Source organism: Bos indicus x Bos taurus, chromosome 15, assembly GCF_003369695.1.
Source record: "Bos indicus x Bos taurus breed Angus x Brahman F1 hybrid chromosome 15, Bos_hybrid_MaternalHap_v2.0, whole genome shotgun sequence".
In the NCBI taxonomy this organism is placed as follows: domain Eukaryota; kingdom Metazoa; phylum Chordata; class Mammalia; order Artiodactyla; family Bovidae; genus Bos; species Bos indicus x Bos taurus.
The window spans coordinates 49,502,386-49,514,723 of NC_040090.1; the positions used below are offsets into that span (position 1 = coordinate 49,502,386).

At 57.6% G+C, this 12,338-nt stretch overlaps 1 protein-coding gene across 1 annotated transcript in view; it reads left to right on the top strand.

Annotated features, from left to right (window-relative positions):
• The first annotated feature begins 2,026 nt into the window (after positions 1–2,026).
• Positions 2,027–12,338, top strand: part of KCNC1 (potassium voltage-gated channel subfamily C member 1) — a 46,259-nt gene continuing 35,947 nt past the window's right edge. Inside the window, exon 1 of the mRNA XM_027563416.1 lies at positions 2,027–3,793. Within this exon, the coding sequence (XP_027419217.1) occupies positions 3,224–3,793 (570 nt within the window). The 5' untranslated portion in view covers positions 2,027–3,223. The remainder of the gene's footprint in view (positions 3,794–12,338) is intronic.

Here is a 12,338-nt window from a genome sequence, read left to right on the forward strand (position 1 = left end):
AGAAGAGGAACTGGATATCTGTCTGGAAGGAAGGGAAGGTTTGGAAAGGCTTCGGTCTTGTGTCTCCCCATCTTAATTTCTCCCAGCTCTGTGTGTGTGTGAGAGAGAGAGACCATCTCTCTGTGTCCATCTTTTTCTGTTCTTTCCGGGGACTCTGTTTCTACATTTTATCACCTCCTTGGATTGAGGCTGAACTTCCTGAAAGAACTATGTCCTGGGAATCTGAATTTGGGCCAACCTGGGCTACACCAGGCCAGGCCTCCCATTGGGTAGGGGGTGGGATTCACACTGACCAGGGTGAGAGGAGGACACTGAAACGCACTCTTACCTTTGTGTTACTCTGAAGGCGTCGTATTGAAGGCGAAACATCTCCCCTTTAGAAGAAGAATACAGATCAATCTCTGGAGGGAGGAAGTGCCATCCTGGCCCCGGACTCCAGCTCTCTCTGTGCCTCTGCCCATCTCTGCCCTTGTTTCTGCCATAACTCCGCCTCTCTCTGTCTCTTAGTTGTCCTTCCATGACCCTTCATCTCTTGCTCTGCCCCTTGCCCCTCTCCAAACCTCTCCACTCCTCCAGACCTTTGCCCCAGCACACACAGCTTTCACTGGCACTGGGCTGGGATTCCCCTGGCAAGTGAGGACAGAGATGCCTGCAGCACAGCTCCGTCTCCAGGCCCACAAGCAGGTCTGTGGGTCAGTGTTGAGGGACAGCTGTCTGCACAGTGAGCGGGTGCCCACAGGTAAATAAGAGCCTCGTGTCTTCTTAATTAAATCGCCCTTTGCCCAGGCAGCCTTGTGTTCAATTGGGCTGGGCTAGATCAATAAGTTTCTTTTCCCAGCACAGCCACCCCCGGAGCTGGGCCTGACCTCCCCAGCCCTGTCCTGGCCCACCTGCCCACTTCCCTGACTGCCTGGGGCCCCTACAAGGGCTTGTGCCTCTCTACCTGGGACCAAGCCTGGAACAAGTAAGGAGTGAAGGGGTGATGGCTTCATTGAGAAAACTGAGGGACTGCCAGCAAATATGGGCTGAGAAGGCTTGGGGGCCTAAACTACAGCTCCCACCCCATCATCAACGGTGAAGCCCAGAATCACCGCGGGGTTGGCGGTGGGGGGGGGGGGGTTGGCGGTGGGGGGGGGGGCTGCTCCTATATAGCCCCCAGATATCGCATCAACGGCCCCTCCAGTGTAGCTGAAACCCTAGGAGAAAGGCGGCCTGTTAATGTTCAGGACCATTAGAAGGAGTTGCTTCTTCTCACCTCTAAGGACAGAATCCTCACTAAGGATCCTGGACTAGTGTGGGAGGATCAGTGAGCTGGGATCAGTATGCACAGCATGAGGCACTCACCGGGAGACTAGGGTCAGCCTGCAGTTAAGAAGGGCCCAGGGTCAGAAAAGGGTCGAAAGGGGTTAACAGGGGTCCAGGATTATTAGGTTGTTCGTAGATGGCTTAGAGGACAACACAACCCAGTGGAGGTGTGTGTAGTGTATAGGGGAGCGCGGAGAGTGCTATTTTGGAATCTATGCAATAGGGTACCTATGAAAGCGACATGGGGACTCCAGGTTCCCTGGAAAGGTCGATATTAAAGAACTGCTTGGAGCGATCCGGATCGAGGTGCCTCTGATAGCGGTCAAGGGTGTCTCATTTCACTAGGGGATCAGACAGTCCCTAGTAGGGAAAGGTAGGGGTGGGTACCAAACCGCCTTCTCACCTCAATCTGACCCAGGGGCGCGGATCGAGACGTCTCCCAGAGCCCCCACCCACTGAGTGGCGCTCCCCAGGGCGGAGCGTTGGCGGGTTCCTCTCCCCGACCCCTCCCCGGGAGCCGCAGGATGGGTGCCGGGCTGGCGCCCCCAGCGCTGGGGTTGAAGGAGGCCGGGCTCCGCGCGGGGCTGGGAGAGGGGCGCGGAATCAGGGCTTTTTAGGACCCAGCGCGGCGCCTCCCTCCGGGGGCGAGTGCGGCTGCGCGCGCCGTGTGCCCGTGTCCGGAGAGCGGCGGGCTGGACGCGGACCGCGCGAGCCAGCAAGCGAGCCAGCTAAGCCCAGCAGCAGCCCCGGCAGCAGCAGCATCGCGGGCGGCGGCGGCGGCCGCTCCGCGCCTCGCCTCCCCGGCCTCACCAGCCTTGCCTCGCCGCGCCCAGACCCGCCACCCTCGCCTCCCCGGCCCGATCGCCGCAGCCCCCTCGCCTCGGTCGACAGCGCCAACCGCCTGTCCGAAGCAGGGCGCAGAGCGCAGGGCGCAGAGGCACCGGAGTCAGTGCCCACCGGCCCCGCAGACGGAGCCCAGTCGGGAGAACCCTAGCCCGGCCCCGCGCAGCTCCTCAACAGTCCGGGAGCTGTCCCTTCAGCACCGCCGCCGGAGCCGGAGCCCGAGTCGGAGCGCAATCCAGCGGAGAGCCCCAGATCCAGCCGGAGCGCACGGAGCGCAGCGCTCCGCGGCAGCAGCACAAAACAGCACCCCTGGTGCCCCTGCCCGGGGGCCCGCCATCTCTTCCGAGAGGCGGGGAGAAGGAGAGAGGAGGGCGGGCGAGCGGACAGGCGCGCCTGCCACCGGGGGGAGCAGGCAGCCAGGCAAGGAGAGGGAGGGGGCCGGAGTCCGCCCTGCGCCCCGAGCTGCAGCCGGGCCACGCAGGGAGGAAGGCAGCGGGCATCCATCTCCCCTGCGCCGAGAGCGCGCTGCGACGACCACCTCACAGCAGAGCGCGAGTTTCCCGGCTCCCTCTCCTCCTTTCCCCTCCCCCTTCCAGGAGCTGATCCATGTCCGGCCCTGGAAGCAGCTGACCTTCCCCCCGATAGCTTTGTGTCGATTTCTCTATCTTTCCGCTGAGATGGGGACGGGAGCCCGGCCCCCCCACCCTCTTTTTCCTCCTCCCCGGGCTCGCCGCTGAGCGCCACCTCCTCCCCCAACCCCCCGCAACCCTTTCCCTCTCTCCCTCCCTCCCTTCTTTCCTCCTCTGCCTCCTCCGCAGCCGGACTAGCTCCCTCCCACATCTGGCGCCCGGAGACCCTGGGGATCCCGCGCACACTCCCTTGAACCAGCACCCGACAGGAAGCGCCCTGAAGGGCTTGGGTTGCTCTCGGAGTAGCCGGAGCCCGGTCCTCTGTCCCCCCGACGGCTGGGGGGAGGGGGGAGGAGGCCGCGCGCCCCCCTCCCCGGCGCCAACTCCCCCTGGCGGCCGCTCCCATGGGTGTCGCTGGGCCGCGCCATGCCTAAGGAGGCGCCGCGATGGGCCAAGGGGACGAAAGCGAGCGCATCGTGATCAACGTGGGCGGCACGCGCCACCAGACGTACCGCTCGACGCTGCGCACGCTGCCCGGCACGCGGCTCGCCTGGCTGGCGGAGCCCGACGCCCACAGCCACTTCGACTATGACCCGCGCGCAGACGAGTTCTTTTTCGACCGCCACCCCGGCGTCTTCGCGCACATCCTGAACTACTACCGCACGGGCAAGCTGCACTGCCCGGCCGACGTGTGCGGGCCACTCTACGAGGAGGAGCTGGCCTTCTGGGGCATCGACGAGACCGACGTGGAGCCCTGCTGCTGGATGACTTACCGCCAGCACCGCGACGCCGAGGAGGCGCTGGACAGCTTCGGCGGCGCGCCCCTGGACAACAGCGCGGACGACGCGGACGCCGACGGCCCCGGCGACTCAGGCGACGGCGAGGACGAGTTGGAGATGACCAAGCGCCTGGCGCTCAGCGACTCCCCAGACGGACGGCCTGGCGGCTTCTGGCGCCGCTGGCAGCCGCGCATCTGGGCCCTCTTCGAGGACCCCTACTCATCCCGCTACGCGAGGGTAAGTGACAACTTAGCCATGAGAAGAGTGGGGCGGGGAAGGCAGTGTTCTCTGCCTCCCGCGGGCAGGGTTGGATCCGAGAACTGGTGCCCCGGAGTCAAAGCAGAAAGGAGGATGTTTGTGCGCGTGTGACAGAGACAGTGACTCTCCTCAAGGGTGGCTAGCTTTGTACATATGTAAAGGTCTGTGTATTTCTGAATTTCGTATGTATAAGTGAGTATGAATGGGTGTGTTTGTGTGCATGAGTTGATAGTGTGCGCATATTTATGTAAGTGTGGTGGTGTATATTTGGGTGGGTAATGTATGTGGTGAGAATGAGCAAGCATGTGTGTATGTTTGAGTGTGCAGGCGTGCCTGTGCATGCACATCACCATCTCTGCAGGTGTACAGGGTGAAGCTCTGAACTGTCCTTTAGATTTTGGTGTGGGGAGGGAAGTAGGAGTCCTTCCTCTCTCCCAGGTAAGGGGCATGTGGGACCAGCCAGGGCCCACAGAAGAGGGCTTGAGACCTGATCTGCTGTGTGAGATAGACCACCCCACCCCGCGGAGCAGCCTCAGAGCATCCCAGGGAGATGATCAAGGGGCAGTCTTTATGGCTAATTAACTGATAGATGGTGGAGCTGGGGGAGGGTGTGATCCCTCTGAGACCTGCTCCTAGAAACAGAGCCTGCCCTTCTTTCTTGTCAAAAGGAGAGATGGCTGGAGGGGTCCTCTGGGCTTCTGCCTGTGCTTCCTCTAGGACCTGTCCGGACAGGGAGGGCATCTACAGGGCTGTGAGAGGGAGGTATGTCTTCATCAACCACTCCCCTTTAGTGACAGCAGCTTGTTGCCAGGGAGAAAGGGTACCCTGCTGCCCACCCAGGCCCATCAAATGGCTCCTCCGATCAGTTCCCTCAAATGTAAAGAGAGAGAGGGGGCCTGGTGAATTCTAAGGGTCTTTGCTGCTTCACTGAGCCCAAAAGGGAGACAGGGGTAGCAGCCACCTACCCTGGAAGAAACCCCTCTTGCCTTTGCTAGGCTCTGCCCTCAGAGATCTGAACAGAGGGGAAGGGTCAGAGTTGGGAATTTAAAGCAGAGTCCCTCCCCAGTGTGTGAGCCACCCCCTAATCCCCTCCCAGGCAAGACATTACCTTCAATGCCCTATCTCCTTTACTGCTCCACACCCCTTCCCTCCTGCCCTCGAACTGGGGATGGAGGTTCTGGCAGGGGAGGGAGCAGGAGTGCCTCCCCGGCTGACTTCAGTGGGGAGAAGGGACCAGGGGGCACGGAAGCTTCCACGGCAGGAAAAGGCTGTGTTTAGGCACAGGCCTGATGGACGTGTTACTGAGATCAAACACTCAGTGTTTTAGCATCTGAGGGAGAGGGCAACAGGTCTTATATATTAAATCCTAGATCAGATATGTGTGTGTGTTTGGGGCGGGGAGGGGGTGTGTGGACGTGCAGTAATAGGGAGATAGTTAAACCCTCCGTTTTGAAAAGCCTGCCCAAGGTCACCCAGGGAGTTAGAGGCCATGGTGTCCTGGGACCCAAGTCCCCTAGGACCCCGTCCTCCACTCAGCTGGCCACCAGCTCCCTGCCATCTCCAGAGGAGACTGGGATCCTCAGAGGTCTCCCTCCTCCCCTCTCCTGACAGAGGCCACCATAGCCAGGGGATTATGTAACTGGAAGCTGTAGCTGAGCTGTGAGGAGGGGCAGGAGAAAGGGGACTGGGAGGTTGAACTGGGGCATGTGGGGGCAGGGGGCAAGGGGAGTAGAGGCCTAGGTTAGAGCAGCTGCCCATTAGCCTGCATTTGACCTTGGGAAGCATCTTGCTACCACCATCACCACCCCCTTGGCCCCAGAAGCAAAGAGTAGGCCCAACTTCCATATGGTCCTCTCCACCTCCTGGCGCTCTACCAAGAGGCTGAGTCCCCCCACCCGACTCCTGGGGTCAGCTTCAGGCTCTGACCCTAGCCCCTGAGTTTCAGGATAGGCAGGGGTCATGTGGGACATATTTAGCCCCTTGCCCTGTCCATCTCCTCCCACTGGCCATTCCCCCATGCAGATACAAGAGTTGGCTAAAGGCGGTTGGCTAAAGAATCTTACAGAAAAGTCCTGATTCTCTCCAGCGTCCACTGAAGAGCAGACTGAGGGAAAAGTTGAGCAGTGGTTGGGGGTGGGGTGGGGTGCTTAGAAGGTGCCCCCCTCAGCCTATCTGTGCGACATTCTTTCCCCAGTGGCCACATAGAGTTGTTCCAGCTCCCTCGGGTGACAGCTGAGGACACTGGGGCCTGCCCAAGGGCACACAGGAAGTGAGGGCAGAGCCTGGATTAGAACCCAGGCTTCCCGCTGCACACCCGGCCGGCCTAGCTGCATTGCGCTGCCTCTCTGCGGCTCATCTGCGCAGAGCCCAGCCGGCTGCCCGCCCGCTCTCCCTCCTCCATCTCGGCTCCTCCGCCGCCCTCACCTTTGTTTACCCCTCCCCCTCGCGGGCCCCAGGCCGCCTCAGATTGCTGTGTCGGGATTCAAATGTTTATTCAGGATTCCAGACCACAATCCTGTGTGTGACATTGTAGATGTGTGTGAAAGACAAGCTGTATGTGTGAGAATCTGTGTAAGAGAGATTCTGTGTGGATGTGAGAGGTTCTTCATGTGTGTGTGTGTGTGTATGTGTGTGTAAGGCCACATGAGAATAAAAGCATGTGTGAGTGAGACTCTGGGGGCGGGTGTGTGTGTTGAGACTGACTACGTGAGAGAGATTCTGTGTGTTTCTGTATCAGAGTAATCCCATGTGAGTGTGAAAAAGACAGATTCTGTGGGTTCTGAGAGATGGACTTTGTGTGTGAGAATGAGACTGTGTGGGAAAGAGTGCGTATATAAGAGAGAGGGGGGACTGTATATGTCCGAAAGATGCTCTGTGCATGTGTGAGAGAGAAGGATTCTTGGGGAGGGTGTGAGAGACTTGAGGTGAGTGTATTTCTGTGTGTGGTGGGTGGGACACTGGGAAGCTCTGCATGTAAGGTTGCGTGCACAAGACCATCTGTGTGAGAGGCTGTGTGGGGTGGGAACTCTATGTGTGTGACAGAGACCCTGTGTGTATGTGAGGCGCGTGTGAGGCAGGAACTGTGTGCGGGAACCTGGTGTCAGTGTGGCTGTGTGGACTTGTATGTGAGAGGGGCTTTGGGTTACCTGTGTGTGTGTGCCTTGAGGGAGGTGAAACTCAGACCCGCTTCCTGCCTGCTGCCTTCATCTCCTGGGACTTCTGGCCACCTTAGTGAGTGGTTTTGCCCCCTATTTTCCATCCTTAGTGGAAACACTGCTCTAGCCCAGGCCAGTTGGTTGTTGGTGCACAGTGAGGCCACCCCACTGCAGGCCTTAGTGGTGGCCCTGGGAGATACGGGCTAACTAGGCGGTGGGAGGTTCCATCTGAGCTCTTTGGAGGTGACAGTGCTGGCCAGAGCTGCTGGTTTGCTGGCCCCTCTCTCCTACTGGTTCCTGGGTTCCCAGGCTGAGGGAGTGAGGGGTAGGGAGGTGAGCTGGGGCAGGATGAGCCCAACTTGTCCTTTGGCACGAGGGGTCACGCCCCAGATACACACAAGCAAAAGATGACGACGACACTTTGTGGTAAGTGCCGTGAAGGGGCTTCCTGGGACTGTGAGAGTAAGAACTATCCCGGAGGAGGTAACTCAGGGACGGACTTTGAGGAGCAAGTAGGAATTACCCAGGCAGATGGCAGGGAACAGCAGTGCTAGCATGCAAAACTGTGGAGGTGTGGGAGCAGGCAGGGTCACGTGGGAGCAGCCTGGGGCAGCTCAGCCTTGAAAACTGCCCTCCTCTCTCCCCTGGGGGCCAGCACAGGTCGGAGGCTCTTGGCTTTTATCTTTGATGTTCATGTTGTCATCAGGAACATTGCTCGGTGTCAGGTCACACATCACCAGTGGTGTGCCCTGTGCTGCAGACCAGAGTGTCCTGTGCGTGTGTGTGTCTGTGTGGACATCTCTCCCCCAAAGTCACTTGACTTTGCAGTGACAAAGAAGTGCCAGTGACCCCAAGCTTGGGAAGCCCCACCCCCACCCACCCCACTGCCCAGCTCTCCTCTGATGCCAGGTCTCCATCTCTCTTTTTGTCCCCACCTGTTTGGAACCTGATGTAGTCCTCCTCTCCCCCAACTCTCTGGGACAGATCCTCACCTGGCAGCTGGGATGAATTGCCCAGCCAGAAACTTTGGCCCTCCCTTGGGTCCCAGCTGACACTGGGATCTTGGCTTGGCATGTGGAGGGACTGGGGACAGGGGTGCTAATAGGGACTTCCTGGGCAGCTCGCCCCCACTTCAGAGCACACTGCCCCAGGTCTGGGCCCCACTTTGAGTCATGGAAACACGTGAAGGAGACCCATGAGCAGGGCAGAAGGGCTTGGTGCCTTCCCCTCTGGCCACCCTAAGCACTCCTCACCATACTGTGTCCCCCATCCGGTGTTCCTCACCTTCTCACAATGCTTTGACAGGTGTCCGCGTGTCTTTGAATGGTAGACAGCCTCCCCTGCGCCAGCTCCCCAACCAGTAATGAAAGTCACCAAGAGAGTGTCTTCTGGTCAGCTTCTCAGCCTCTTCACCTCTAAAATGGGCATAATGATAGAACCTGTCCCAGAGGGTTGATGGAAAGATGAACTGAGTTATCTACATGTTGGTGGAAAGCCCCAAGTCACAGGGCCTGGCATGTAGTCAGTGCTCAATAAATGTTGGCTTCTGTTATTAAACTCCTGTTGGTTGGATTAGCATTTCACTCCATGACTTTCTCTAGACTCCACCCTTTGCCCTCTGTCCTAGGCCCACTATCCTGGTTTCCAGCCATCTTTGTGTCCCCCCGGCCCAGCTTCCTGCAGCTTCCTGACTCCTGTCCTGCCTCCAGCCCCTGGCCCTTCCATGTCACCCTCCACTTGTAAGCCACAGAGATCTCTTCAACTCACAAATCTGTCAGCTTACAGCCTTGCCTTCTTGAAACCCTTCGGTGCTTCCCCAGCCCGTTCTGTGGTCCCCTGGGCCTGGCCTGTCTCTCTAGGCTCCTCTGGCCTGGCTCTCTCCATTACATCAGATGAGCTTCAGTCATCCCGGCCGCAATTCATTTTCTTGCACGTGACAGGTCCCCCTGCCTCACGGCCTTTGCATATGCTGTTCCCTCTGGAGCACTCTTTCCTCCTGAGTTGCCCCTCTTTCTCCCTGAAACCCCTCCTCAAACCTCAGTTCCCTGGAAATGCCTTTCTGGACCCCACAGGCTGGGTCTAGGACCAGAGTCCTTCCCTTTAAAGTAGCAATCTAGTGTGTAATAAAATGCTCATTAGCAGTCTTGCTTGATTCCAATCTGTCTCCTACTCCAGAATCCAAGCTTCTTATATACTCAGTTTAATAGGAGCCATTATTGAAACAGATGAGGAAGGCAAGGCCCAGAGAGGTGTGCTTTGTCCAAGGTCCCAGTGAACAAGTTAGGGGGCTGGTTTAGGAACTCAGGTCTTCAACTCCTGGTTCCGTACCTGGGAGCCCCGTCCACCTTACAACACTTCAGTGAGTGCCGGGGTCTGGCCCTCCAGGGGCAGGAATCTGTGCTCCCTAACTCTGGGCAGTCTAGAATGTGCCAGAGCTTTAGAGGAGACTGGCCTGAACCTCCAAGAGAGAGAAGTATGTTGTTTCAGAGGCGGTGAAGGGAGCTGGTGGGGGCTCGTTCCAGGGCCCACCACCTGGACCAAGGATCTCGGGGCCTCCCAAGACAGCTGAATATAGTGCTATGACTATTCTGAGCAGTCCCATGACCAGTGTATTCACTCTGGACCGAAAGGTCAGGGCCTCAAGCTGCGGCCTCCCATGGGCCCTGGGCCAGCCTGGCCACACCATGGGTGCAGGCTCCAGGGAAAGGGGAACCTAGGAGGCTCCGGAGACGGTTAGATGCCCAACCCTAGTGCCGGAGAACAACTTGAGGGGAGGGACTGCCTTTCATATGCACAGGACTGTTGGGTGCTGCCAGGCCACCTCTAGCTACTGCCCTCATCCGGCAGAGGAAAATCAGGCTCAGAGCAGGGAAGACACTTGCCTAAGACCACACAGCCCATCAACGAGGCTCAAACTCTACCCCAAGCCTCTTGGCCTAAGGGCTGGCCATTTGTATTTATTTGCTCTCTCAGTTTTAAGAGAATATTAAATTCCACCTGGGCAGCAGTTAGGTGCCCTCCTTCCTCCCTTCCCCACTCGCCTCCCAGGGCCCAGTACAGCTGGTAGAGACCTCTCTTAGCCAGTCAACCCAGACTTGGCCCAGATCCTGTATTCATCCCCTAGGCCAAATTTTCCAGAAGCCCCTTCCTTGAGTCAACGTACTAATGGCTACTGTTTACTACCCAGGTGGTGTTAGTGGTAAAGAACTCTCCTGCCAATGCAGGAAATTTAAGAGACTCAAGTTCAATCCCTGGGTCAGGAAGATCTCCTGAAGCAGGAAAGGGCAACCCACTCCTGTATTCTTGCCTGGAGAATGCCACACACAGAGGAGCCTGGCAGGCTACAGTCCATAGCGTCACACAGAGTCAGACACAACTGAAGCGACTTAGCACACATGCACTTTATTTACTAAAGCACTTACTATGTATCAGACAGCCTTAAGGATTTGATTTACGTATTCTCATTCAATTGTCATACGAATGCCCATGGAGCTGTACCATTATTATCACACCAATGTCCCAGATGAGGCTGTTGCAGCTCAGAGAGGTTAAGTAGCCTTTCCAAGGTCATTGTAGACCCTGAGTAGTGGACCAGCATTTAGCTGTGGGACCACCTGACCCCGGAGCTCCGTCCATAACCACTATTCAGTACCGCTTCTTGTTGTTATTCCAGGGTACTGGGGGCTGTGGCTGGCCGTGGCCCGGGCTTGGGTTTCCTTCTGTTTTCCTTCCTCCTTCAGCAAACTCTCTTTCCCAGAAACCTGTTTGGGAATCCTGCTCTGCAGTTCTGGCCCCTGAACCATGGCAGGTGAAGGCCCAGCCTGGTGGGGTAAGATGATGCACTGGCAGCCCCCGGAAAGAGACTTTTCAGAAGGTGCCTCTCCTGCCCCTGCCAGCCATGCAGGCCCCGGGAAATGACTGGGGGGCTTGGGAGGATCAGAAGCTATCCTGCGAGAGATGACACCTGGTGAGCATGCTGGCTCCTCCTCAGCTCCGCATTCAAGGCCTTCTGCTCTGGAAGCCGGCCACGGGTCCTGCTGCTCCCTTCTGCCAGGCTCCTCCCTTCTGCTAGGCTCCTCCCTTTTGCCAGGCTCCTCCCTTCCGCCTGGCTCCTCCCTGACCTCATCATGTGAACCTCAGTCCAGCCTCCAGGTTTTTGCTCATCTATTCCCTCTCCCAGTAGCCTTTCTAGTTTTTGCTGAACCGAAAATCCATTCCCCCAGGTCCCTAATGCTTAGCCTGACTGCTCCTGCCCTCACTGACTCCTTTGGGAGTACAGGGTCTGGGTTGGGCAAGAAGTCACAGGCTTGCCTGATTTGAGCTGACAGTCAGTGGGTCACTCCTGGGGGCCTGGGGCTTAGCACCAGCCCAGGGACGAGGAGAGAAGAGGCCGCAGACAGGACCCCCATTGTGGGCATGAGGCAGCTACCCCAGAACAAGATCTGTAGCCAGGCCACTAAGCCAACCAGGCTCCCATAGGCAGGTCCCATTGTCCCTTCAGGCTATAGTTCCCCTTTGGAAGATAGTTCAGTCGCTCAGTCGTGTCCGACTCTTTGCGACCCCATGAATCGCAGCACACCAGGACTCCCTGTCCATCACCAACTCCCAGAGTTTACTCAAACTCATGTCCATCAAGTGGGTGATGCCATCCAGCCATCTCATCCTCTGTCGTCCCCTTCTCCTCCTGCCCCATATCCCTCCCAGCATCAGGGTCTTTTCCAGTGAGTCAACTCTTTGCATGAGGTGGCCAAAGTACTGGAGTTTCAGCTTTAGCATCAGTCCTTCCAATGAACACCCAGGACTGATCTCCTTTAGAATGGACTGGTAGAGGACCTTCTAAATCAGCAGTCCCCAACCTTTTTGACCACAGGGACCAGTTTCGTGGAAGGCAGGTTTTCCATGAACCAGGGTGGAGGATGGCTTCAGGATGATTCAAGCACAATACATTTATTATACACTTTATTTCTATTATTATTATATCAGCTCCACTTCAGGTCACAGGGCATTAGATCTCAGAGACTGTGGACCCCTGTTCTAAATGACCACCAAGTCCCTTCGCCACTCTGACACTCCAGGAGGCTAGAGTTCCAAGCTTCAGCTTCCCGGAGGCACCGTGGGAGCCAGGGTGTACGTGCATGCTGAGTTATTTCGGTTGTCTCTGACTCTTTGTGACCCTGTGGACCGTAGCTCGCCGGGCTCCTCCATCCATGGGATTCTCCAGGCATGAATCCTGGAGTGGGTTGCCATGCCCTCCTCCAGGGGATCTTCCCAACCCAGGGATTGAAACTGCATCTCTTGTGTATCTTGCACTGACAGGCAGGTTCTTTACCACTGGTGCCACCTGAGAAGCCCCGGGAGCCGGGTTAGTC